The sequence below is a fragment of the Argiope bruennichi genome, chromosome 9 (assembly GCF_947563725.1).
Source record: "Argiope bruennichi chromosome 9, qqArgBrue1.1, whole genome shotgun sequence".
NCBI lineage: Eukaryota > Metazoa > Arthropoda > Arachnida > Araneae > Araneidae > Argiope > Argiope bruennichi.
The window spans coordinates 124,892,518-124,918,157 of NC_079159.1; the positions used below are offsets into that span (position 1 = coordinate 124,892,518).

Consider the following 25,640-nt stretch of genomic DNA (forward strand, 5'->3'; position numbering starts at 1 on the left):
TGTTGGCTGTTTTTCTGATTAATAAGACTTTTTAGAATTTTGTCATCAAAGAACCCAGTTTTAACTTTTCTGATATTGACATATGAATCATTATTTAAAATACCAGAGATATGTTATTTACAGTTTTTGTGATAGTGAAAATTTTCAAATAGTCAGGAAACATCTTTTTTTTTCTTTCTATATCCTGTGCTAAAAATGGTAAAAGTAGGCACTCCATATAAAAGAATGTAAAAATGGTTAGATCATTTTGGTCAATGATGAAAAAAGCCACTGTTTGACTTACAGAATCCTTGTTGCATTTAGATTTTGGTGTTATAAATTGCTCTTTTTCATTCATAATACCAAATTGTTCTTCATTTTGATTGAATTTTCAGAAATAGCTGCAGTCACTAGATACCTGGTACTTCAAAAATTCTTAGAAAACTTCCCATTCTCTAAAATTTGAAGTATAATCTTTTTTTCTCACTAGTGAATTTTTTAATAAATAATATAATTAGACAAAAAGAGATTCAAAATCTTATGCAGGCTACTACTACACACATTTATTTCCAAAGTTGAAAATTCTTTTTGGATTTTATTATTCAACAAGCCAACAATTTCCAGTTTACTGGTAGACAATCTTACTTAAATTCAATTTTTCCATAGAACACAAAAGTCTTGTGAAATATTTTGCAGCTGTTTGAAGGGCCCTTTAAGGTCGAAGTATCAGACCTGGTTTTAACCTCCTTGGTATTCTCTCCCCCCCCCATTCCAAAATAGAAATTCATTTAACTTATTTCAAGGATTGGTTGAATATTCAAGCATTAGACTATATAAATAAAAATCAACCAGATGCTTAAATAGAATGTCCCAAATATATAGAACATGGCCGAGTATAAACCATCCTTGTAAGAGTGTTATGAATAATAACTTTCCCTGCACTTCAAAGAGCATTTAAGGCATAATATTATCTCAAGCTGCCAGGTCTTGTGAAAATTCTTTCCTTGATAAGTAATCCTCCTTGCAACACTTCCCTTTCTTTCAAACTATACAGAGAGAGAAAAAAAATCGATGACCCCCATATCAAAACCTCTTTTCTATTTAAATTCTTAAGGAAAAACCAGTAATCCAGTTGATTTGTTATGAAAATGCCTAAATGTGGAAAAAATGCAAAACAATTTATTTGTATGTATATTTTATTAATTTCTAGGCTTAAGTTGCAGTGTTGGCTTTTGCAAATAGGCTTCTACGTAAAGGATCATGTGAACCTTGATCATTTATATTTAATATTTACCTGCATTTCCAATCCTAATTCTTTAATTCTCGCTTTTCCAGCTTTTGTCCACGGTGCAGGAGTGGGATCATCTCGTCTCAATAAATACCTCCAAACTAAATATCCAGATTTCCCCTTTTCTGACCAATATTTTACAACCTAATTGGGAAAAATTACTGAATGTAAATGTAACAATACTGTAAAGATAATTTTTGAACCATTTTTCTCCATCAGAAAAAATAGTATTATTAGTTAATATGTTAAAAGATAAATGTAATATTACAAACTAGCCTTTTTACAAATTGCATTTCATACCAGTAATTTTACATAAAAACCATGAATACAAATCATTTAACACAATCTCTTCAAGATGTTTTGAAGCTTTTTGAAGAATACCTTTGCATATATTAATATTTTATATTTGATCTCAAATCAAAAATCAATAAATAAGGACGTACTGCAATTTGGCAAAGACTGGAAACAAAGTGCTTTCAATCCAGTAATTACACTTAAATGCATGATAATAATAAAAAAGAATTTTCAGCTGAATTATACCTTTTTCTTATATTTTATTTATTATATATTAATAATATATAATTTCTTATACATTATTTTTATTTTACTGAAAATTTTGAAATTCATTTGTTGTATTGTGATCTGGCAGAGAAGTAGCATACTCTCTGTAAAGCAACCAAAGACAAAAAAAAAAATGTCAGAAATTTCCATTATATGGAGATTAAAATTAAAGAAAATTGTTTTCAATTCTGCAGGGCTTATTATGTTTTTCATGTGGCTAGTTCAACGTCAGATAGCAAAAATGTCCAATGCAGAAATTCATCTAAGCAAAAAACCTTGAAAATTTTAATATATAATAATTATTATTAAGAGATCCTCTGGAATTTGATTAAATTGTTAAACATAGAGATTTTGAAGGAAAATGGATTATTTTGTACTGTCTTAAGAACAAATAAGTAATTTTAGTCATAATCACTCTTAAAATATCAAATTTTTCATGAAGAAGTATGAAATATATTTCAAAATTATTTTCTTTTGAGTGATAGCATAATATTGTACAAATGCATTCAAAGCTTAACAAGAAAAATTATGAAACATATATTAAAAATAGTACCTTATATATTCCATCATATCGATTACCCGTCTCTGGGCAATATTCGGAATGTTTCCTGCCTTTGTAGTTCCTTACTACACGCACAGGTTTCCCAGCCTTCCAATCTTTAGCTTCAGCACCATTTTTATTTAAAGGAGCATTACAATTTAATGCTAAAGCCCTAAAAATTACAGTATTGAAATAAACAAAACTATAACTACAATTTGATTTTTTTCTAACATAACAACAAAAGACATTTTAAAATAAACCTATTACTTATTCATTCGAGTTAAAGTTTGATCACAAGATTGTTCCGCACATCGTTTGTTTCCTGATAAATCTCTGCCTCCACTTCCTGTGTATTTAAACTCTTCTCCTTCATCCTAAAATAAATTTTAAAACCTGAAAATTTGCATAAAATATGCATTTTAGAAACTTAAAATAAAGAGATCTTTTTACTTTATAAAATTCACAAAGCTAATATTTCAATACTTGTTTTCTATCGGACATTGAAATATATCAGAGCATACATGATGTAAATGGGGAAAAAAATTGCAAAACAGTTGCTTACATAAATATTATTTTTAACTAACATTTAAAAAAAAACCCCTTTAAATACTGAAATAAATTATTTAGTTAGAAATACAAGAAGAATAAAATAACACACTTCTACAAATACAGAACTCTACTTATTACATTGTCGATCTTCCATTTAATAATATAATAATGAACCTGCAAAAAAAAAAAAAAACCATTTAACTGAAGATTAGAAAATATTATGCAAATTTAAAATACTATGCCATACCAAATCATCTTCATAACCACCAGATAATACAATTGAGAAGGCACCATCACTCTCTCGTCCATGTATACCAGCAACATGAGGTCGATGAACACCACTTTCAGAAACCTGAAACATATTTTTCCTTTGTAAAATGGCTCTTGGGAAAAAAAAAAAGATTTTAATAAATACAAGAAAATATCTAGCATTATTCATAAAGCTTCAAAAGCCATCTCATTATGAAACAGAAACTAATTTTATTCTGCTTGGATAAGCCAACATATAAAAATTGTATCACGTTTAACTCAGAAATTTAGATCTCTATTATTCCATTTTCAAAACCGTATTCTAGTCAATCTACTAAAAAATCATACATGGTATGTAGTGAAAAATTGATGAAAAATTAAGCACCTTAGCAAAAAAAGGAAAACCTTTTTACATTCATGCATTTGTAAACCGGCATGTGTTCTATGCATTGCTTGAAAAACAATAATAATAATAATTTGGACAAAAAATTAAGTCAACTTTAGAATAACAAAATAGACCTTTTTCAACATTTCATAAACAAATTATCAATTAATTTGGATGGATAAATTGTTTCTGAAAATGTTGACATTCATGTAGATGCATAACATGACCACAAATTTTGTATTCAATTTTTAAATATGCAAGAAATAAAATTTGGCATGGTTGGGATGGAAAGTATAAATTTTCCTCACTGCTAATTCACCATATTTAGCAAGTGAAAGAGAAACAAACTGCATAGTCACATAATTAATTATAACATTTAAGTAATCCAAACTAAAGCAAACATTACTAATAAAATATAAGACAAAGATGATTCTATGGAGGCATTCAGTTTCTTAAATACAAGATATTTATTATTTTAGATAATTCTATTGATGGATTAATTAATTTTTACCTGAACTCTAAATTTCCACAATGTTCCAACTTCAACACCAGGAATTGGACCAAAGTGATTTGATGGAACTATTGTACATTCCTTTGTTCGGCCAACACAAGCCATGCCTTTACCCCAATCACGAGAAGTAGATGAATTTGCTGATGCCATTTTGGCTTTCTTTTTACTGGTTTTTAATTTTTCACCAGCACGAACCACTTCAGTTTCATCAACTTTACATTCAGGACAATACCTAACAGGAAAATGTATCAACACATGCATTTATTGATGTTGGCAAGAAGTAAGAAGAAAAGAAAGAAAAATACTAAAATTATCTCTAAATTAACTATTATTAATATTTCCAGCAATTAATTGATTAAGAGATTATTGATTATTAATGAAATTTGTACTTACTTATTTCATTCTTTCTTTACATAAATTATACAAAAAAAAAAAAAAAAGTACAATGTAATTAGAGTTAACTGTAAATACTTAAAAATTAAAAAACTTTTCTTAAGAATTCTTTTTTAACTTAATACATTAAACTCCCAACCTCCAAAATTTATGAGAATGCCAGATATATAATTAAAGTGTCAGAACTCGTAAAAATTCACAAATTAGAAGGCTACTTTTCTCTATTTATTATCTTTAATTTCAAGATTAAAGTTTAAGCAGAGCATAAGTTTGGTCTCAATATGTTTCAGAATATTAACAATGCTTAAATAATTTATCTACTCTATTTTCACAAATTATAAAATTAAGAAAATGAACAATTTTAAAAATTAAATAACTTCTCAGGATTTGGTTTTATGACAATTTTGTTTTTGACCTTTTTATTGAAAAGCAGAAGAGATGATACATTACTAGTAGCTCCTTCAGATTTAACAGAATTGCCTGAAAACACTAGGGAAAAAAAATTCCTGTGCTTTTCCTGTATTTTTAGTTAACAGTTTCATGGAGCTAATGGACCTAATTTGAAACAAATAAGGTACAAATTTCTAAATGGCATAATGTACTTTTTTTTTTAACTTTCACTTTTTATTTATTCTCCTGTTTCACTTCCAGTGAACAGTATCTGAAAATATTTCTTATATATTACTGAATGCATTTAAAGGGCAAATGAAACACAACAAATTTTGATGCTCATATAAATTCAGCATTAAATTATAGTTCTTGACATTAAATCTGATGCTTTTGGATATAGCGTGTCAGTGTCCCCTGTATTCCTTTTAGATACTAATCAGTGATGACTCTTTTGAACTGGCAAGCAGTCTTGTTTGTTTTCCTCTTTTGACATGACTAGTAAATGTTCATTTTCCCATTTTACTTAGGCTTATTATCTTCTTACAAAGCAAGCAGTAAGCAACAAATGGATTTTGCAAAACTTCTCTAATCCATTCAGTAAAATATGGTTTGATTTTTTTTTATTCATCTAATCACCTGTTTGTATTAACTATGGATTTTGAGCAGCTCATTGTTTTAAAAAATTCTCTAATCTACTTTGAATAAGCTCACAATATCTTAAATAATAAACAAACCATTCAATAAGCTCATGTATGAGTGACTAAAAGCTACCACGATATCTACACAGATTCAATGTTCCCACCAGGCAAATATATTCTGTTTTATGCAGTGACAGCAGTCTCGTGCATGCTCATTAGCTGCAATTAGGGAATCTCATGGAAAGAGAACAACTGTCACTTTAATCGAAACTGGACTGATCTATACAGAAAAAATGAAAAGAGTAGAAAAGGGGCCAGTTTTCGCATTACAAAATCCTGAATGGTATTGTCACCGTTTTTAGTTATTGTTACTATTTTTTATTCTTGCAAATCATTAGAGATTGATACTTTTTAGATGAAAAAATAACTAAGAAACTTAAAAAATTTTATTATTTTCTCAAATTTTACTGTTTTAATGAAACTTTTCAAATTCCCCTGCCTTTTCCCATTGCTTTTTTTACACAATTTTTTAATTATCTATGTTTTCTCTGTTCTTCCGATGATGTGGTAACCCTGTTTAACTCTTGAATTGTTAATTTATTGGTTCTCTAATCACCTGTTAAAGTTTGCCCTTAAAATCTAGAAAAAAATAAGTTATCTGTATTTATATGCAATATATGTATGAAGAGCACTCATGTATAATGGAATAACAATACTCCACAGTTTTAATGAGTGGAAAAAGCAAGATTCCTCAATAAATATGGATTTAAACAAGATGCGGGTTTTAAAACAATACAATTTTTGGGATATGTTCAAATATTTTTTATAGAATACTTCCTAAATATAAAATATTTTGCTAAACGCCCCCCCCCCCAGTTTTCAGTAGCTCTACTAGTAATCAAGTAAAACTATTTCTAAAAAGAAATGATCCTTCATTTTCCTCTTATCTAAACAATACAGTACACTCACGATTATCCAGCTTTCATACTATCCAACGTAATTTTCTTTTATTGTAATCAAATGAGGAATGAAAGGCTTGCGTTGACAACTTTGCCATGGCATTGGAAGCAGATGTCTGCTATGATCCTCCTATGAGTCGTGTGCAAAATACCAGATGCGAAAGGATAAGAAAACTGTTTTGCTCATTGTTTCCTCAGTGTGTAACGGATCTCAATTGCTGCCGCTGTTCCTGATTATAGATGCACAAAATGTACAGTATTCGTAAATTATTCTTGGGGTATGCGTAATGTTTTTTTAAGTGTACCACAGTGAAAGTTTCAAAATGGGTGATAAATGAAGAAAAGTTGACTATGAAGGTGAAATTATACACTATACAGCGACTAGACACTGCTGTAATATCAAAAAATGGCAACTGTTTCTATGATTCGCCGGGGCCGCGGCTGTATTCACATTGAGATAAATGAAGGGCTCAGTACTTAATAAGAGGAAAGAATATATGTATTATAACAGTGAGTTTTGGTATAAAAACTTTGTCTTTTGGTATTGTTGGCCAAAGAAGTGAATTCCTAGATTTTCGGCTTTTTTGTCATTTGGTCTACCCTTTCGTCACATTAAGTAGATACTTCGGAGTATACTGTATTCTGTTAAATATAACTGTTTTTATAACATTCACTTTGTTATTACAGAATTTACAAATACTTTCTGCCTGGATAATAGTGTAAGCAAAGATGGAAGCCACACAATTAAGGATCGTAAAAAAATATATATACAAAATGCATGCTTCTTCTAAATAATAAATCTAAGATAAATTATTAACATGTTCATTAAGTTAAAACATGAAAGGTCACAATGCCTAAATCCACTTCTGTCCAACAAACAATTAAGAGTCCTATCTTTCAACAAATTAATATACAATTAAAGCACCTTCTTATTTCTCTACCAAAATCCAGCTTTTAGAAACTTCAATTTTCTCAAATAATTACATTTCATACATCTTACATGATACATAGACATGAACAGGCTTGGAACAAAAGAAACTTGATTAATTGAATAATAAAATGTATGAATTTATACAAAAAGAGCTTGAGATATTAAAAAATTGTTGAATTATTACATAAAAGAAAATCAGTCAATCTCAAGAATGATAAAATTCATTTCTGGGCAAAAATCTGTGGAAATGTGTCTTAACTAAACATACTGAAGTTTTACTTCAAAAGAAAGAAATATAACATGCAAAAGAGTTTCAGGGTTTAAAAAACAAGAAAAAAAGTTTTTGTTAAAACATTACCAGTCATCTTCTTCAGGTATTTCAGCTAGAGGTGGAGTCAAACACCACAAATGATATGGAAGATCACATTCATCACACAGAATCTGTTTTTCAGGTTGGTCTTTACCACCACAAATATGACAACTGCAGATTTTGCACTTTCTAGTTGGTATATCCTTGCAGTGGGTGCATTTTGGCATCTTTCCTCCTTAAATATAAATTTAATTATATTTTGTAACTTAAAATTATAAGATAGAAAAATAATGAAAAAAAGTGTACTTACTTGGTGCAACTACATTTTCTTCTGAAGTTTTATCAGCTAATGCAATGGTTTTTTCAATTGCAAATATTTCATCAAGAAAAATAATTTTACAATTTTCAAGTGGGGTAGAATCAGCTCTGAGAACAAAACAAAAGTAAAATATGATTAACAAAAGAGAGAAAAAAACTTTTTTTAATTATATAAATGTTAATCAAATATCTCACCTATAAATTATTTGTCACAAAAAAAAAAGTTTTAAGGGAAAATATGAAGGGACTTGCTCCTTCATTCATAGCCAGCATATCACATTTTTTTACAAGAAGGGACACTCAAGAGCTCACGCACACATTTATTTTGAAGTTATTTAAAGAGAGAGCACAGGCAACCCAACATCACAAAAATTAGAAATGATGCAAACTTCTTTATCAAGAAACTGTATTTTTTTAATGCTACTTTACCCATAAGTAGTTTAATTTTTTTAAAATTTCAAACTAGACAAGAAATTTTACACTATCAACAGTCCATGCATTATCTCTTTCATTAAGTAAATAAGAAAAATAAATGAAGCATTTTTTACGTTACAGCCACATACTTAGCCATGTTTATAATAAGTTTTACAGAAATTTTTGCTGATATTAGGTTTTCCTGCTTGAAGACTTTTGAACAATGGCTCAAATCTAGTACAGAGAAACAACCTGTATTATATTATTTGAATGAAAACTGCAAAAATACATTTTTGCAGATCTGCAATGCTAACATCCTTGTTTACATGTAATAAAAACAATAGATCATTCTTTACAAAATTTTTCCTCTGGATATAATTTCCTCAGCAAATTATCTGCTGACCTAGATGATGAGAAAAAGCACAAATAATAAAAAAAAGAAAACATTAAGAAAATGGAATTTTTAATTTCTTAATGTGGTTTTGTTTGACAATTAAAAAAAAAAAAGGATCACTTGTCAATTTTTTAAAGCTTATCTGATGGAATTGCAGCTCTGACATCTCTTAATTCAAAAAAGTTGGTTTTAGTCTTCAATCAATTAAATGCACAATGGCCTTTCATGTGCTGCTGAAGATCTAATCTAAACCTGTGTTTCTCTTGCTTGTTCATCTTCTTTTCCCATTTTTACTGGGTTCCCTCCTTCTTCCTCCCTCTCTTTGTTGCAAAAGGGGAAATTTGGTAAATAAAAATTTTTTAAAAATTGAAATTCAAAAAAATTATATTTTGGAGTGCTTAGTTTTGTAATCTTAATGTATGAGTTGGAAAAAGTATGAAATCATAGTGTACAACAGTACATACAGGATCTTCTACTCCTAATGACATTATAAATCATAACTATTTTTAATGACTGAATTTACTGATGAATATTTTGTTTTGAAGTTACCTTATAGGTTGTTAAACATGAAGCTCATACACTTAGGTCTCTAATAAAGTAACATTTTTATAACTGGATTTTAGCAAAATTTGATTAAACGTGAAATAACAGCATTTTTGGTGGTGTCTTTTATATAGCATGATTTTAGAAGTATGGACATCCCTCAAATAGTATGAGCATATCCCCCTATATTGTTTCATTTGTGCTGAATTTTATTTTTTCAATATATGAAATGAATAAACCATATAATAGGAGGATTCAATGCAATTATAAATTTTAATTAGATGATACATTAGATTTTAATTAATGACAAATTCTAATATCACAATATGAAAAACCTAAATACTCAATTTTGATATATATTAACTAAATAATATCAAGATGAAACCAATGATTAAATCACCAGTCTATTGTGCCCTTTCTAATTCCATAAAATAAAAACACATATATAACAAAAGTGAACACAAAATTATTTCATTATGGTGCATTACATAAATACGAATTAAGTTAGGGTGACTTTAAAAATTTTCAAGTTTTAAAAATTAATGATAAAAGCAATGAATACCATATATTCATTGTAGCTGGTTAGCTAAGTTCTCCTCTCAAAATTATTTGAAAAGCATTTTATAAGAAGGGAAAGTATATAAATTTAAGTAAAATATCTGAAACTGTTATTTTACTTAAATTAACATGAAATTCATGATTGAATTAAAATGGATAAATTTTTCTTCAGCGAATGTAATTTCACTGAAATGCTATTTTCCACAATTTAAATATTTCCATTACCCAAAATGATGGAGTTCCAAAAACACTGAAAATTAAACAAGCCTTCTTATTTGGTAGCATTAAATGTTGTTAATAAAAAATAATCTAATCATAAATAAGAAAATTATATATTTTTCAAGTAAATTTAATAAATACATACCCTATAAATATTGTAGCAGTCATCGACTTAGTGGTTCTATTTATTTTCACATCAGTTATGCAACAATCATACCAAAACCCTCTCTCCTTTGGTTCTTCAATATTGTAATTTACCATCACTTTATCACCTTTTTTTAAATCCTCTAATTTCATTAACTTTCGGGCTCTTGGGCGAATATTATGCAAACTTAAATCAACAGGATCTTCAAAGTCTTCATAGCTAGAATAAAGTTAGTTTTTTTAATTTCAAATCTTCTATACAGATAAGCATATTTATAACAGTCAATCTATTCCAAATATCAATCTAAAATTGTCAGATTTCAAAATAAGAGTGCATGCAATGATAATGAAAATAGAGTAAACAATACACCTGCATTGAATTAATTTTTCAACATAATTAATGCCAGAAAATTCTATTTTAAAATTAATAATTGTTCCCAAATATATGCAATATATAAAAATTTTGTGTCATTGAAAAGATATAATCGTTTAGATTTGGGAATTAGTTTACAAACATATAAAACATGAGAAGGGTCAATAGTGGCAGTGAGTTAATTTAATCATTTTTTCACACATATTACAATCCCTAAAAAAAAAAAAAATCTTAGAATGTTTCAATTTATGCAGTATTAATTAAAATAAGTGCAGCCATACAAAATATCATACTAATCATTATCACTTAGGTTTGGAAATTTATTTATATGGTTTAACATGTTTTTAATATATATATATATATATATATATATATATAAAATAATAATAAATAATGTTATTGTATTTTTACTTTGTTGTGATTATTTTCTTCTAATTTGTTATTTTGTATTTCCTTTCTGTTAAAATGGTATATCTCTTGAGCATAATTTCAGGGGATTTTCGGGTCACGAGGAATCATTATTAGACAATGTCTGTATGTCCTCACAGAAAAAATCCCTTTCTTTGAATCCCTGCCTGAGGGTGACCCTTGAAAAAGTCTTCAGGCTGGATTCTTTTTTTTATATTTTTTTAATAATTTTTTTGGTTTAATTTTTATTTGATTTTTGTTTTACCTATTAACTTGATTCAAATACTTTTGTATCAATTCATCTGTGTTTTAGAAGTAGCTGCAATTGCGCTCTCTAAATACTATGAAGTTCTTTTTTGGCTTTAGTTTAAATAGGTAATAAATTTTAGTTGCGATTTCGAAACTGTTTTGTTTCGTTTTCATTTTAGTTTTGTTTTCAAACTTTTTCTTACTTTAGATTGGTTACTTATATATATATATATGATAGAAGATTATTAAAAAGTCAAAAGTATAAAATATAATTTTAATGAACACTAATTTAAAATGTTCCCAGCTTCTTGTAAATCACAAAACTAAGATATATATTTTAATTAAATCTTTAACATGTTAAACAAAATGTAGATTTTGTCTTCCTTTCCATTTGACCTGGGGTCTTCAACAATGTTTAGATTCATTTTACATGCAAGGTATTTACCATGTTTTAACACTTGGGAAAATTTAGGTGCATTTATTAATAGAATTACTCATTTTTATTTTATATTATCAGACACTGTCTACTGCCTAAACAAAAAATTTAACACCAGTCACTAGTGACTCATGCAACCTATACAAAAAGTTCAGTGTCACTCATTGATGATTGACATGGCGCTTAACATGTTAAGTTAATGCAAGAACATCTTAAAAAATTGTCTTAGTAAAATACAAGCTATGCTTTAAAAACTCACTCTTCAAATGCAACTCGATAAATAAATCCATCATTTCTTATTTTAGATGTATCCATTGTATCTTTGTCTGTTTCCAACTGGTCATTCATTTGTTGATCTTGAAGTATATGCTTGTCAGTGCTGCTAGCATGTTTGATGTCTAAAATTTTTGCTTCAAACCACGCACCATTAGTTAAATCTTTAGCATCAACCAAATCACCTATCTAAAGCAAAAATAAAAAGGATTTGAAATCTCATTATGTAGTTGGGAAGTTAAGAATGCAAGCATCATTTATTTATGAAATAGATTTCAGTAAGATTTATTATGCTTAAGATTATGCAGATCTATAGAAATCATTAAATATAATCATTTTCTGAAATGGTATAGAAATGGTAAACAAATTAATTAATTATCTGGAATATAAAAATATGCAACAATTCCTTATATCAACGTATGTGATATTTTTCATTCTTTTGTGTCAAAGATAATATCATCCAATACTATAAATATCATGAAAAATAATAGAAGCGAATATATAATTGGTGATGCTCTACACACTTGGCAATTTTGCCTAGAACAACAAAATAAATCAAAATAGAAATTTAAACCTGAAAAAAAAATTCACAGTGTTATCCCTATATGTGAATGCAATATAAGAAGAAATATATGAAGAGTGCTTATGTGTCAGGTATAATGGAATAACAATACTCCATAGTTTTAATGAGTGGAAAAAGCAAGGTTATTCAATAAATGTAGATTTAAACATGATGCAGGTTTTAAATCAGTAAAATTTTTGGACATTCAATCAAATATTTTTTTATAGAATTCTTCCCAAATATAAAACATTCTGTTAATCAGTTTCAGTAGCTTCATCAATATCTAATAACCTGTAATTATTATTCCAATATTGGTATTTTCACAGCCTTAGATTTTTAGGATCAAGCTCTATTTTTACTTCATTAATCATGCGTCTTTTGACAGCATTTTTCTCTACTGTTTAACAAGGATGCTAAAAAATATCCATAACAAAAATGCACAGTATTTTTGTACAACGTAAAGATTTTTTAAAAGCTATTTCATATTTCATATAATTTGATGTTTTCATCATCTCCTGCATTCCTTTTAGTCCAATATCAATTATGACAATTTTGAACTGGCACGTAATTTTGTAGGTTTTTCCTATTTTTGCATGACTATTAGGTGCTTGTTTTCCAACATTAATTAACTTATTATCTTCTTACAAAGCAAGCAGTATGCAGCAAATAGATTTTATAGAACTTTCTTAACCAATTTGACAAAGTCAGAATTCATATTTTTATTTGTCCAGTTCAGTTTTGTGCAACCTATTATTTAAAAAAATTCTTTAATCAAGTCTGAATAAGCTCCCAATTTCTCCAATCATTCAATAAATTCAGGTTTGAGAGACTCAAACCTGCAAAATGATTCTGCAAATTGAATATTGCTATTCCCGCCAAAGAAATTTATTCTATTCTCTCATGCAGTTATAGCAGTTTTACACATCATCAATTGTTTTAATAAAGCAATCTCATGGAAAGAGAACAACTGCCACTGTAATCGAAATTAGACTGATATAAGATCTTTTATTCTTGCAATCTTTAGAGATTGGCACTTTTTGGCACTAACTAACAAACTCAAAATCCTTCTTTTAATTCTTCTTTTCTTCTTTTAATTACTTCAAGTACAATAAGTTTGAAAATAAACAAATAAAACATAAATGAAAAGTCAGTAAAAATATAATTTAATACAGTTTTTTTATGAATTATAATAAAATTATTTTACTTTCCATTTTTTGCTTATATGCACCAAAATTTTTTCTGAAGGATTTGCTATAAATATTTTTGTATCAGGTGATATTAAAATAGCTTGGCTAAAGCACAAATTTTCATCAAATACAAAAAACTTGCAAAAAATAATATGAAAGAAATATACACACCTTAAAATATTGGCTAGAAATCTGATTTTCTAACTTGCTGTTCAGCAATGCATCCCTCTAGGAAAGTAACAAACATTACTATATGATTAAAAGAAACATCAGAGGATATATATTTATTTTCTCAGTTGGAGGGTGAAAACACCTATCACACAGTAACTTTTTTCAATAAAGATTTAATTTTCATTTCAAAATGTAGCATATATAATTAAATTTTCAGAAAAGTTAGCCATGATTTTCGTTGGATATAAATGCAAGATAATGAAGAGTCAATTAAGTATCACTTGACTATATAAATAAATTTTAATAAAATATATTAGTAACAAATATCATTTCTTATGTTTTAAAGAATTAATACCTCACCAGTTTAATTTAAAAAAAAAAAAAAAACTTTTTGCATACATTGAAATTTTATGTTATTTATTACTCGGTTTCATATTAAGTCAATATTCTTTGGAGATATTTTTAATAGTAAAATAATGCATTTTCACTGATATTTTTATTTATTGATCAATGAAAAAATGTGAAGAAAAAGTTTTAATTTTTTTAACTGAATTGAAAATATTAAATCTACAATTACAATTCCCAAACTTACTCATACTCATATAAGGTGATATAATATAAAATATTTGTATAAAATAAAATTGCAATTTTTATAAAAATATGCCATAAAATATTTTGGGAAATTATACAGAGATTTCCATAGTTTTATACACTTTTAACAACAAAATGTGAAAAGTAAATAGATATTTGTAAAATAATTTGAAATACTGCAAAAAATAAAGTCTTTTGAGAAGAATACTAAACAAAATATGTTTCAAATGAAAAAAAAAAAAAAAAAAATAGTTTTTTTTTTTTTGATTAACTTACATTATTTTCTTTGTCAACTTTGTCTATCAAATTGATAGATTGTTTTGAAGGAGAAGTTGTTTTCCCCATATCAATATCAACTGTTTTGATCATTATTTGTACAGTGTCGTCTAAACCTACATCATAGTCATATAAAGTATGACCATCTTCAAGCTAAATTTAAAATAATAACAATAATCATGATTAAAATAATATTTTTATAGTATGTAAATAATAAATACTTTTATAATATACTAGCAAAATTCTTGAAGCATAAACTCTTATTTACATAAAGCCAAAACATGAAATGCAGTTTTAAAAATTCTAAGTTTCACATTAAAGCAAAAAGATGAAGTAAATCCTCAAAAATATTGGTTAGAAAAGAAACTCAGAATAACTATTTTAATTACTAAAAAAAATCTCAAAAGAAAAAATACACTGAGGTAATGAAGTTTTTAATTTTTGGGATACAAATAAATTGCTTAATTAAATATAAGAAAACAGGGTTCTCAAGGAAAAAAAAATTCAAGAAGTTTTAAGAAAACTTTTTTAAATACTAAATTTATGTATATTAGACATAAAGATACAAATAATAAATCTAATTCAAATATATTTACTATTTCAAATGCATTATACTAATACCAATGCATTCCACCAATACATAAGATACTGTATTTGGGGAAAATGACATTAAAATATTTTAAATTTATACTTTCACTTATATATATATTTATTTATTTATAATTTTCTAAACAAATTGTACTTGCTCTGTTAAATCCTTAATTTTTAAAAATTTTCTATTCCGCATTGCCTCAAAAAAAAAATAAAATTTAAATGGTTTTTTGCACTCAGGTCCCTTTATAGAGAAGGCTGGGCCTATCTACATTTAAAGATTTTAACTGTTTATAAAAAGAAACATACGATGAAACTAAATTTAAAGTAAAAATATTTTTTCAAGTTAAAAAAAAAGATACAAAGAATAGAAATTAAGAATGGCATGATTTGCTGGCAAATATTTGTTGCTTCTTCATAAATGACTTTTAAAAAAACTATCAATACCAAAAAGATTATGTTAATTTTTTTTTATTAATTGCCAATAAAGACCTGTTATCTTTTAAAATATTTTTTAAAATTAAAAACTGTCCATTGATTTAGATGGATACATCATTTTTGAAAATATTGACACTAATGTAGAAACATAGCATAACCACAGTTTTATTTGATTTCTATATGTGCAAAAACAAATAAAATTCGACATAGCTGGTATGAAAAATGTAAATTTTCACTTGCACTAACTTGCTATATTTAGAAATTTTAGTTGCAGTCTTACAAAGCTAAGAACTAAGCATTTTGAGAAGGCTATCATCATAAGATTGGCAAAACTACCATGAAATTAATGACAGTATAATGCCAAGTTCTAAATAAATTTCTTAAATTGTTTTTTTAATAGAAAAGAATAGCAGCTAAAAACTAAACAATCTGGAATATCTGCCAAGAAATTGACGACAGAATAAAATTATGTTCTAAATTAAAAAACAAGTGTTTTTCAACAGGGGAAAAAAAAAAAAAAAAAAAAAAAAAGAAGTCTTGCCATTTCTTATTTCTGAAGTTTAGTAAAGGCCTCATTTTAAATGTTTTAAAAAATTTAATAAAAACTTGTTTCTTAAACTTATATATAATATTCTTAAACTTATATATATATAAATCCTTTTTTTAACTTTTAAAAAATTAAAGAAAATGTGATTACATATTGTTAGAAGAAATGAAAATCTCTTAACAATTTCTATTTTTATAATAATGGATACAAATTGGCAAAGTTAAAAAAAAAAAAAAAAAAAAAAAAAGAGCAAGTTCTGTAGTTAGAAGCAAAACGAAATGTTAGTTACAGCATATTTTAAAGTATTTCTTGAAACCAGCACAAGACAATATATCGCATAGCTTCAAAATTTAACAAAACTCATCAAATGGAGAATTTTATTCAATGAAGTACTTTAAAAACTTTTAAGTTTAAATAAAGGCAAAGAAAGCACCCCCCCCTCTTATCCCAATTTTAACAGCAGTAAAATAACGTGACTCAACGATTCAAAGAAGCAATGATTTTGAATTTCATTATAATAAAAAATATTATTAAAAAAACCAAACTTGGACAATTAAAAAGCATGGTTACAAATCCAAAACTAATTCTTCAAAAAGTACTAAAACTAAAGGGGGGGGGGATGCATTCATTCAAACAAAATTGGTACACTTGATAAACTAATTTTTTTAGCCTTTAAAACAGTACAAATTTTTTTGTATGATAATGCTTTGATGTTACGGATAACACATTAAAATTATGTTTTTATTTTTCAAACTAAACTTCTTAGTGGACCTCTAATACTTAAATATTAGCTTCCCAAATTTTACGCTCCTATTTCAATGGTTTATGCTGCACTTTGTTCTGCCATCAGAAAAAATCTTTACATGTAAAGGTTTATACTGAGGAAAAAATTCTATAAGAATTATAAAAAGAAAGAAAAAGAAAAAAAAATCGTCATAAAAAGGTGGAATCTAAACCCTAAAGAATATAAATTTTTTAAACTCTTTTTTATTTTATTAAAAATTTGAAGAACCAAAACTTTTTTTTTTGTTAATAAAAATTAAAATTGACCCAACAAATAATTGGATGTGTCATTTAAAAACTACACCGTGCAAGAAAGTTCAATCATTGAAAACTTATGGCTTTAGGTTAAAATCTCATCATACTAGATTTTAATTGATGAACTAACATAATTACATATTGCAAATGATTACATTTCAGTATAGTACATTAAAACCCTTCTAATAAGTCGTCCAAGATATTGCTTCAAAACAACATTTTCATGAGCAACAAGTATAGCAGAATACATGTTGTACAAAATGGGGCAATACATATTTTGTACTGCCCTTTTGGATAACTATTTTATTTCAATAAACAACAATGCATATGGCTAAAAAAAAGAAAAAGCAGGGAGGGGGGAGCCACATTAAATATTATCTTAATATGTATTGGAACTCCTAGATCTATTTAACCCTCAATTCCTTGTCAAAATTCTTTCTTTTTCCTAGTTTTCTTACTTGATACATTTGATAAATAAGTCTTTATGAACTATGTTTTTGAATTACTATATTCAATGTGTTGGGAAACAAAAAGTAGTCTTTGAACTTCCCAAGAAAATTAAGCACTTTTTAAGGACCATTTTTCAAGTGCTTAAAAAATGTTTACAAATATAAGCACTTTTCTTGATGCTACATACCTTGCTTCAGGATATTTTTGATTATTCACACCTAAGAAGTTGATAGAAACAATCCAATAGAGATAACTTTTGCCGCTTCAAAAAATATATATTTTATGAAACAACCAATATTAAATTTAGTTTAAGCACATTAACACATCATTTTACAATATGAGGTTTCCTAGGAAAAAATTGACAGTTTTAAACTCGAATTAAATGACAAAGAGAACAACTATGTCAGCATCTTTCTCTTCAAACATCTGCAACACACAAATAGGAGGATATTCAATCCTAGACAGAAAATCTATCCTACTCCAACCCTCTTACGTGATGGATCTTATCTAAGGTTTTAAATCTAGCACCCTCCATTCTCAAGACAATACTCTATCCCCAAATGAACATAATCCTTAAATTAATATTTGGGGGAATATAGTTAAAAATTCCTATATCAAAGTAACTTCATCTATGAAATAATGGCTCCAGTCTTATATCGTAGTTATTAGAAAACTTCAAAACAACATTATCCGAATAAAATTATTAATACCAGAATTTTTAGTTTATAGTACGAATATACATTTAGCCAATTATTTTTCACTATCTCATAGATATTAACTTTAAATTCCAAATCTTATTTATTTGAAATTACATTTCTTTAATAAATAAAACTTCTTAGTTTCCTGATTACGGATTTCACCTCTTGCATATAAATCTGGGTCCATTTATAAAATTACATATATTTTCTGGTTACTGAAAGCCAATAAAGCAATAAATATTGAGAGGCATTTTAACCTAAAAAACAGTAAAAGTTTTTTTTTTTTTTAATATAAAAAAAACCACTTTACCTGTTTTCCTCGGTAAAAAAGCCTTTGTCTAGTTACTGGTGCATCAAATTTATCAACAAGCATCTTTCGTAGATCTTCAATCTTTGTTAATTTTGAAAGACCATTTACACGACAAGAGATTTTGCCATCCATAGTTCTCACCCGGATCCACATGCTAATGAATGAATTAAAAATATAGAAGTAAATATTTGCATCAAAAATTACAATAGAAAGTAATTTTCTAGTCAGTTAGAAACATATGCATGTAATTAAAAATACACAAGGTTCATAGACTAATTTTATCTTTAAAAGAAAAAAGCACTTTATAAGTACTTTTTAAACGTGTTTAGAGAAAAAATAAAAACAACCTTAACCTAATTTTTTTTTTTTTTTTTTTTTTACTGAACTATAAGTTCAGTAAAATAAATTAAGTTGGCGTTAACTAATAGATGTTCAATTTTATACAAATATAAACATAAACTACTACCAGGAATCACTGAATATTTTTCCAACATTGAAACTAAGTTATTTTAAATGTTTTTTAATGCCAGTTTTGTTTGAAAACTCTTATTAAAAGACTTTCATCACACATCTTAAATTATTTAATTACATTGCAGTTAGCAAAATTAAAAAGATTACCCTGCTACATCATCTTCAAAAAGGTTAAGAACTTAAGTAAACAAATTAGAACATAGAAAAAATGCTAATTTCATTAAATATATAAATAAAAGGTTGTTTCTCTTCAGATATTTTGCCTAAAACTTTCAATTTGCTCATTTTTTTTCATTAATATTAGCATTCAAATAATTAATTTTATTAGTGACAAGCTTCTGGATTCTTGAATAAGTAAGCGCACTAGCTATATATTCAATTTCAGAAATTTCCTTTTCTAAGAGAAACGTCTTTTTCCATAAAGAGATCAAGAAATCAGTCTCACTTTCTTTATGTCACCAACAACTATTGCTTTCGCCATTTATGTTTCCAAAATATTTTGAATGGGCCGATATTGCTAACATTCTCAATTCCTTAATAACGTTTAACGATTACATCCTGACAGACAACTTTATGACTTTCCCACTTCAATATTTTAATTAATTCCGAATCTTCTTTCAACAGGTTTTGCTTCACACACAAAAAAAATTTTTTTTTTAAAAACTATCTACATTTTTTTAAATTTACGATCTTTAAATAAAGAATTAAAAAAAAAATAATTTAATCTGACTATTTATGAAAATTATTGGAATCAAGTAAAAGGGTTGCCACTCAAATCTAGAAGAAAAAAAAATTCCTGTGCATATATTCAAGATACAAGGAAGTGCAAAAATAGCACTCATGTGCTAGTTATAATGCAATATGATTTTAAGGAATGGAAAAAGCAAGGAACGAAACCACAATTTAACATTATTCAAAACAATAGCATATTATAAGAATTTTGATATTTACATACAAAAAAATCTATCTTTATTATCTAGTATTCAGCAAGAAAATTTTATATATAAAGGGGGAAGGGATATATGATCCCCCGTGACCTTTAACTCCAAGTCACACAAAATTAAAGACTTGGATGAAATAAAACATTTTAGTTATCATGATACAAATCATATAATGACTACTTAACAAAAAACATTACAAAGCAAGTTACTTTTCTTTTATTTATTCATTTTTGTCAATTCAAGTCAAGTCAAGGGCATCAATTTCTGCAGATTTTTTAGCCATCAGTTTCATGGAGCTAATGAACGTAATACATAACATATACAACATTTCTGTATGGCCTAACATACATTTTTTCCCTATTTCACTTTCAGTGAAAATATTTCTGATATATCATTGAATGCATTAAAGGGAGCAACAAGTTTTAATGTCCATAAAAATTTCATTCTTACATTATTGTTTTAGAACTAAAAAGTTCAAAATCAGTTTATTTTTGGATATTGAATTTGACACTTCTGGACTTGATATGTCACCTTCTCCTTCATTCTTTTTAGATACAAAGTTTAATGTGACTTTTCAGAATTAGCATGACATTTTATTTCCCATTTTTGGAATGACTAATAAGTGCCTGTTCCTATATAACTTCGGCCCATTATTTTCCAATAAAGCGAACAATATGCAACAAAAGATTTTTCAGGTTTTCTTGAACTCACTCAGTAAAATCAGGATTGATTTTTTTTTTTAAATCTATCTAATTCATTTTAAATATGGATTTGAGCAGCTCATTGCTTAAAATTTTTTTTCTAATCTACTCTGAATAAGCTCACAATTTCTCAAATGATAAACCATTCAATAAATTCACAAATGAGTAACTAAATATCATCATAATGCTTCTGAATGTTCTGGCCACAGAAATATATTATTCTAATCTTTCAAGCAGTTTCAGAAGTCTCACATTGCAGTTAGCTCAATTCAAGAATCTCATGGAAAAAGAACAACTGTCTCGCAAATCGAAACTGAACAGGGTCCATACAGAAAAAAAGGGAGAGAGCAGAAAAGTTGCAAGGTACATTACACAATTGTGAAATATATTGTTTCGTTTTCAGAAGATACGACTACGATTTTTTATTTTACATACTTTTGAGATCGACATTTTCTAAATGGGGAAAAAATAACTGAGGAATACAATTCCCTGCATTTTCCTAGTTATTTCAGCTGATTTTCAAATTGAAAAGGCAAAAGTGGGTCATCACTGAAACATTTGAAAAAATGGCTTAATTCAATCTGTCATAAATACATGTGAAACCAGCTGAGAATGTCTGAACACTGCTTCATTGCATACTTCTTAATGAAGGTTATCACCCCACACTTTGCAATAAGAATTAGAGACCTTAAGCAAGGCCATGAATGCCAGTGGTACACAGATTTTTATTTTCAGAGTTCCAGTATACAAAGAAAAAAAACCCGAGTATGTTCAGAAACCTTTTGGCAGGACAATTGAACCCAAAATTTACAACAGAGCTAAAATTTTTCAAACCAATTTTTTCATTTATTTATCTCAATTGTGTTTTGTTGCTACAGAGTTCGTATGCAGGCAAATATATATATACTTACAAATGGTCTACTCATTAATGGGTTTGGTTCAAAATTCTCATGTGGATCTACACGTTAGATGCAAAAACTGTGTGCCATATTTTATTGACGTAGCACTTTGTGTTTTGAAGTTATCCAATTTACTTGTACTCAGAAAAATAAACAAACAGACAAACAAAAGACTTCATGGAAATGGATTTTACTCAATATATGGTAGAAATCTGCAAACTTAGTATTCCAGCTCAAAACACTCTAACAACTTAGCATGTTCACACAGACAAACATTATACCAAAAATGTGTTATTTGGAGGTTTGAATCATGGGGATAGGGCAAAATCTCTCAAGTTCAAAATTTCTGGCAATTGCAATTTTTTTTTTTTTAAAAGTTTGTATGCAAAAAAGAATTTTATTGATATTAGTTTATTTATGGTATCTTTTTGCGAGAGTAACATATGACCTGCAAGTAATTTTGGGCATCATGAACGTTTTGCTTTATTTTTATTTGCGGAAGTCTTGAACCATCCAGTCTATTCATTTTTAAAAGTCCATAATGAATCAAATGCTCTTTTTCTGGCATACTGTTAAAAAATTCTAAATTTTCAGCATAATTTAATTGAAATGAAAATGCTTAAATACTTCACTAACAAAAATTTACTATATGATGTTGAAATATAACTAACAGATGCTTTACAAACAAGTAATCACATGCAGAAAAGTAAGGATGAGCTGAAGTTATTGTTAAAAACATAACATGAATACATAAAATTATTTCTAAAATGAAAGAAATTTTTATTTTTTCCTTATCTAAATGAGGAAAAGGAGGAGAAAAAAAAAGAGTCAAGTAAATAAAAAAAGACATTTTCCCCATTCTGTCAGTGTGTCCCTGAACTCATATAAAATCTTTTCTGACCTTCGGATTCATTAAATCTGTTAATTGTTGGAAGATCTGACACTGGAAAAAAACTATAGCCTGTAACTGGATAAATCTAGAGCGATGAAATGAATTGTTTTTCATTAGAAGAAAAATATAGGCTCTAGAAGGAAACACATACAAAAAAAAAAAAAAAAAAAACCTTTAAGGCCTTAATATAAAGACTAAAAAAAGGAGCTTTTAAAGACTTTTAATGATGCTACACACCCTTATACAGAATAAAACAAATATAAAATTTATTTAAGAGTATAATTATATATATATATATATATATATATATATATATACACACACACACACACACACACACACACACACACACACACACACACACATTTCATAGAAAAATGCTGATCAAAATTTTCACCTCTATCAATAAACCTAGATTCTTATCATGGATTAATCTTTTTTTTTATCTAATCTTCTAGCATGTATTTTCTAATTGAATGTATACCTCACTATATGGTGGATAGATTTATAGACAGAATGTCACAGAAATAGTTTTCTCTCTCTATTGCTTTGGAATGGGGGGGGGGGGCAGAATGATATCCCACCAATTTTTTACTAAATTCCTATATTAAGAGTGCATTTTAAATTTCATCCAGCCCAAAATTAAAAGACATATCAAATATAAAGATTCATATTATAAACAGATTTCATAAAACATGTAGGATAAGGATATACAACTGCATGCATTAACTATGAAAATGAGAATTAAATTTGAAGAAATAATATAAATAAAATAGTGATAAATGCATAATAAGTCTTATAATTATGCTAGACAATACAATATTAGTCAAAAGAAAACGCAAATCTTAAATTAAAAAATATCAACTCTGATGTGGATGATATATAACAATTCATTATATTAAATTTCTGCCATTAAACTGCATTTCTTTAAAAATATATTTCATTTTTAATTTATGAAATACATACAACTATAGCAACAGATCGATATAAGTACATTTGCAGTAAATAAATGTCTTAGTTTATTCTCATGAAATGCCAACCTTTCTTAAGAATAAATACAATAGACTTAATGTAGTAAAATATATCACTGACAAATAAAGACATTTTTAATTACAAAAGAAACAATGAACATGCAATACTTGGTAGTAAAAAACTGGCGTATGATTAATGTGCAAGTACCAGCAAATCTTTATAGTATTTACAATTAAATAAGTTAATATACTATTGTACTAAAAAAAAAAAAAAATGAACTAAAATTACTGATACTGTATTTTTTCCACAGTAATCAAATACTTAAATAATATTTTTCTAGAATAAAAAAAGATTATAAATTGAATACTAATAATAGAGGAGAATGTATGTGTGTTGACAGTTTACGAGCTAGACCATTTGACATCAAATTTGTGGCACTTTAAACTTGAGAGAGCTTTAAGAAATTTTCTAAATTTAAATTAGAATTTTAAGCAATGCAAAATTAATTGAAATTTCATACTTTTTCTGGAATAATTTCTGAAAATATTACAATTCAAAAATTATTTCAACATTTTTTTAATTAGACCTCTTTTTTGCCATATAATACTGTGTTTTTTTAACTTATTTTTAAAAACTTTACAAAAAAATATTTCATTATTGAAATGAAACTCAATTCATTTTCATTATTTTTATTACTATTTCATACTGGCTGTTTTTCCTGCTTAGCTAATATGAGGAATCAAAAAGTGGAATTGTATTACCATACAGATGCTTACTTCTCAGTAAATTTCATTAAAATCCCACAATTTATCTGTTTACTTTTACATAATTTCTATGGCATATGGGACATCTTCATTAACTTTCTTTTTCTTTAATTATCTCATTATTTTTAATAGAATATCATGACCAGTCTGAACTTCATTTTCCTTAACCATAACACACATGCGTATGCATATAATATTACCTTGATAAACATAAATTTCAGATATGAATCTAAATTTTCAAAAAAGGCTCTTGGTGAAAAACAAGAGCTTTTACTCTAAAAAGAAGACGATGTCTTGAATATTGCATAATACAGTAGTATATCTTTTTGATAAATGAAAAAAATAAGATTTCTTCCTTCGGTTTGATCCAAAATTATCAGGCATGTGCACGGATTCTTATCAAGATATTAAAAAATAAGCCATCAAAAACAAAATATAAGCAAACAACTTTACTTACTTATGATTTCTGAAATAAAATACCTAAATAAAAGAATAAAACGTAGACGTGATCAACAGGTGTGAAATATCAGGTTAAAATCAAAATTTTCTATAAACACATGTGTACATTAATAGTGAGTGGATGTAACAGAAGTGCAAGCGAAATTCGCGGGCAAATTTTAACTGCAACTGCTCAACAAAATCAAGGCCTGTATTGTAGCATAAAATTACAGCACAAGTCAAAAGGTCAAATGTGGAATTTGGAATGCATAATCCTCGATTTTTTACCGCATATTTTTGCTTTTATTATTTTCAAATATCCATTCAAAATAATTGTTGTTTTAATAACAATTTTCTCATAAAGTTTTGTTGTCGCGACACCAACTTTCCAGGTGCAGATGCCGGTTTCTGCCACTCATCCGTTTTGCGGTGACTGGATACCAATCATCACTCTGCTTTGCGTATTTGCTGGGGTGAGTTCCGTACTTCTCCAGCTGAAAGTTATTTCTACACCTTTGTTTAAGGCGTAAGAAATTGTCTATCCTATTTAATTTTCGTACGAAATCTGTTCTTAAACATCCTTTAGCCAGATGTTACTGACAGTAGATCTTTGTCGATTTTATAATGCCCGTCCCTCTCACATTCTCTGAGAGAGCCAAAATGCTTTTGAATGACTCGGACCTTAACATT

General features: G+C 27.3%; 1 protein-coding gene across 1 annotated transcript in view; it reads right to left on the minus strand.

The window, feature by feature from the left end:
• LOC129983841 (E3 ubiquitin-protein ligase UHRF1-like) overlaps positions 1 to 25,108 on the minus strand; it is a 34,784-nt gene extending 9,676 nt beyond the window's left edge. The window contains exons 1-13 of the mRNA XM_056093500.1: positions 24,970 to 25,108; positions 18,873 to 19,026; positions 14,801 to 14,953; positions 13,934 to 13,990; positions 12,000 to 12,202; positions 10,276 to 10,494; positions 7,995 to 8,110; positions 7,733 to 7,919; positions 4,064 to 4,295; positions 3,166 to 3,270; positions 2,637 to 2,743; positions 2,382 to 2,541; positions 1,274 to 1,411 (exon numbers count right to left, since the gene is read on the minus strand). Of these exons, the coding sequence (XP_055949475.1) occupies positions 1,274 to 1,411; positions 2,382 to 2,541; positions 2,637 to 2,743; positions 3,166 to 3,270; positions 4,064 to 4,295; positions 7,733 to 7,919; positions 7,995 to 8,110; positions 10,276 to 10,494; positions 12,000 to 12,202; positions 13,934 to 13,990; positions 14,801 to 14,953; positions 18,873 to 19,025 (1,830 nt within the window). The 5' untranslated portion in view covers position 19,026; positions 24,970 to 25,108. The remainder of the gene's footprint in view (positions 1 to 1,273; positions 1,412 to 2,381; positions 2,542 to 2,636; positions 2,744 to 3,165; positions 3,271 to 4,063; positions 4,296 to 7,732; positions 7,920 to 7,994; positions 8,111 to 10,275; positions 10,495 to 11,999; positions 12,203 to 13,933; positions 13,991 to 14,800; positions 14,954 to 18,872; positions 19,027 to 24,969) is intronic.
• Between the last annotated feature and the right edge of the window lie 532 nt (positions 25,109 to 25,640).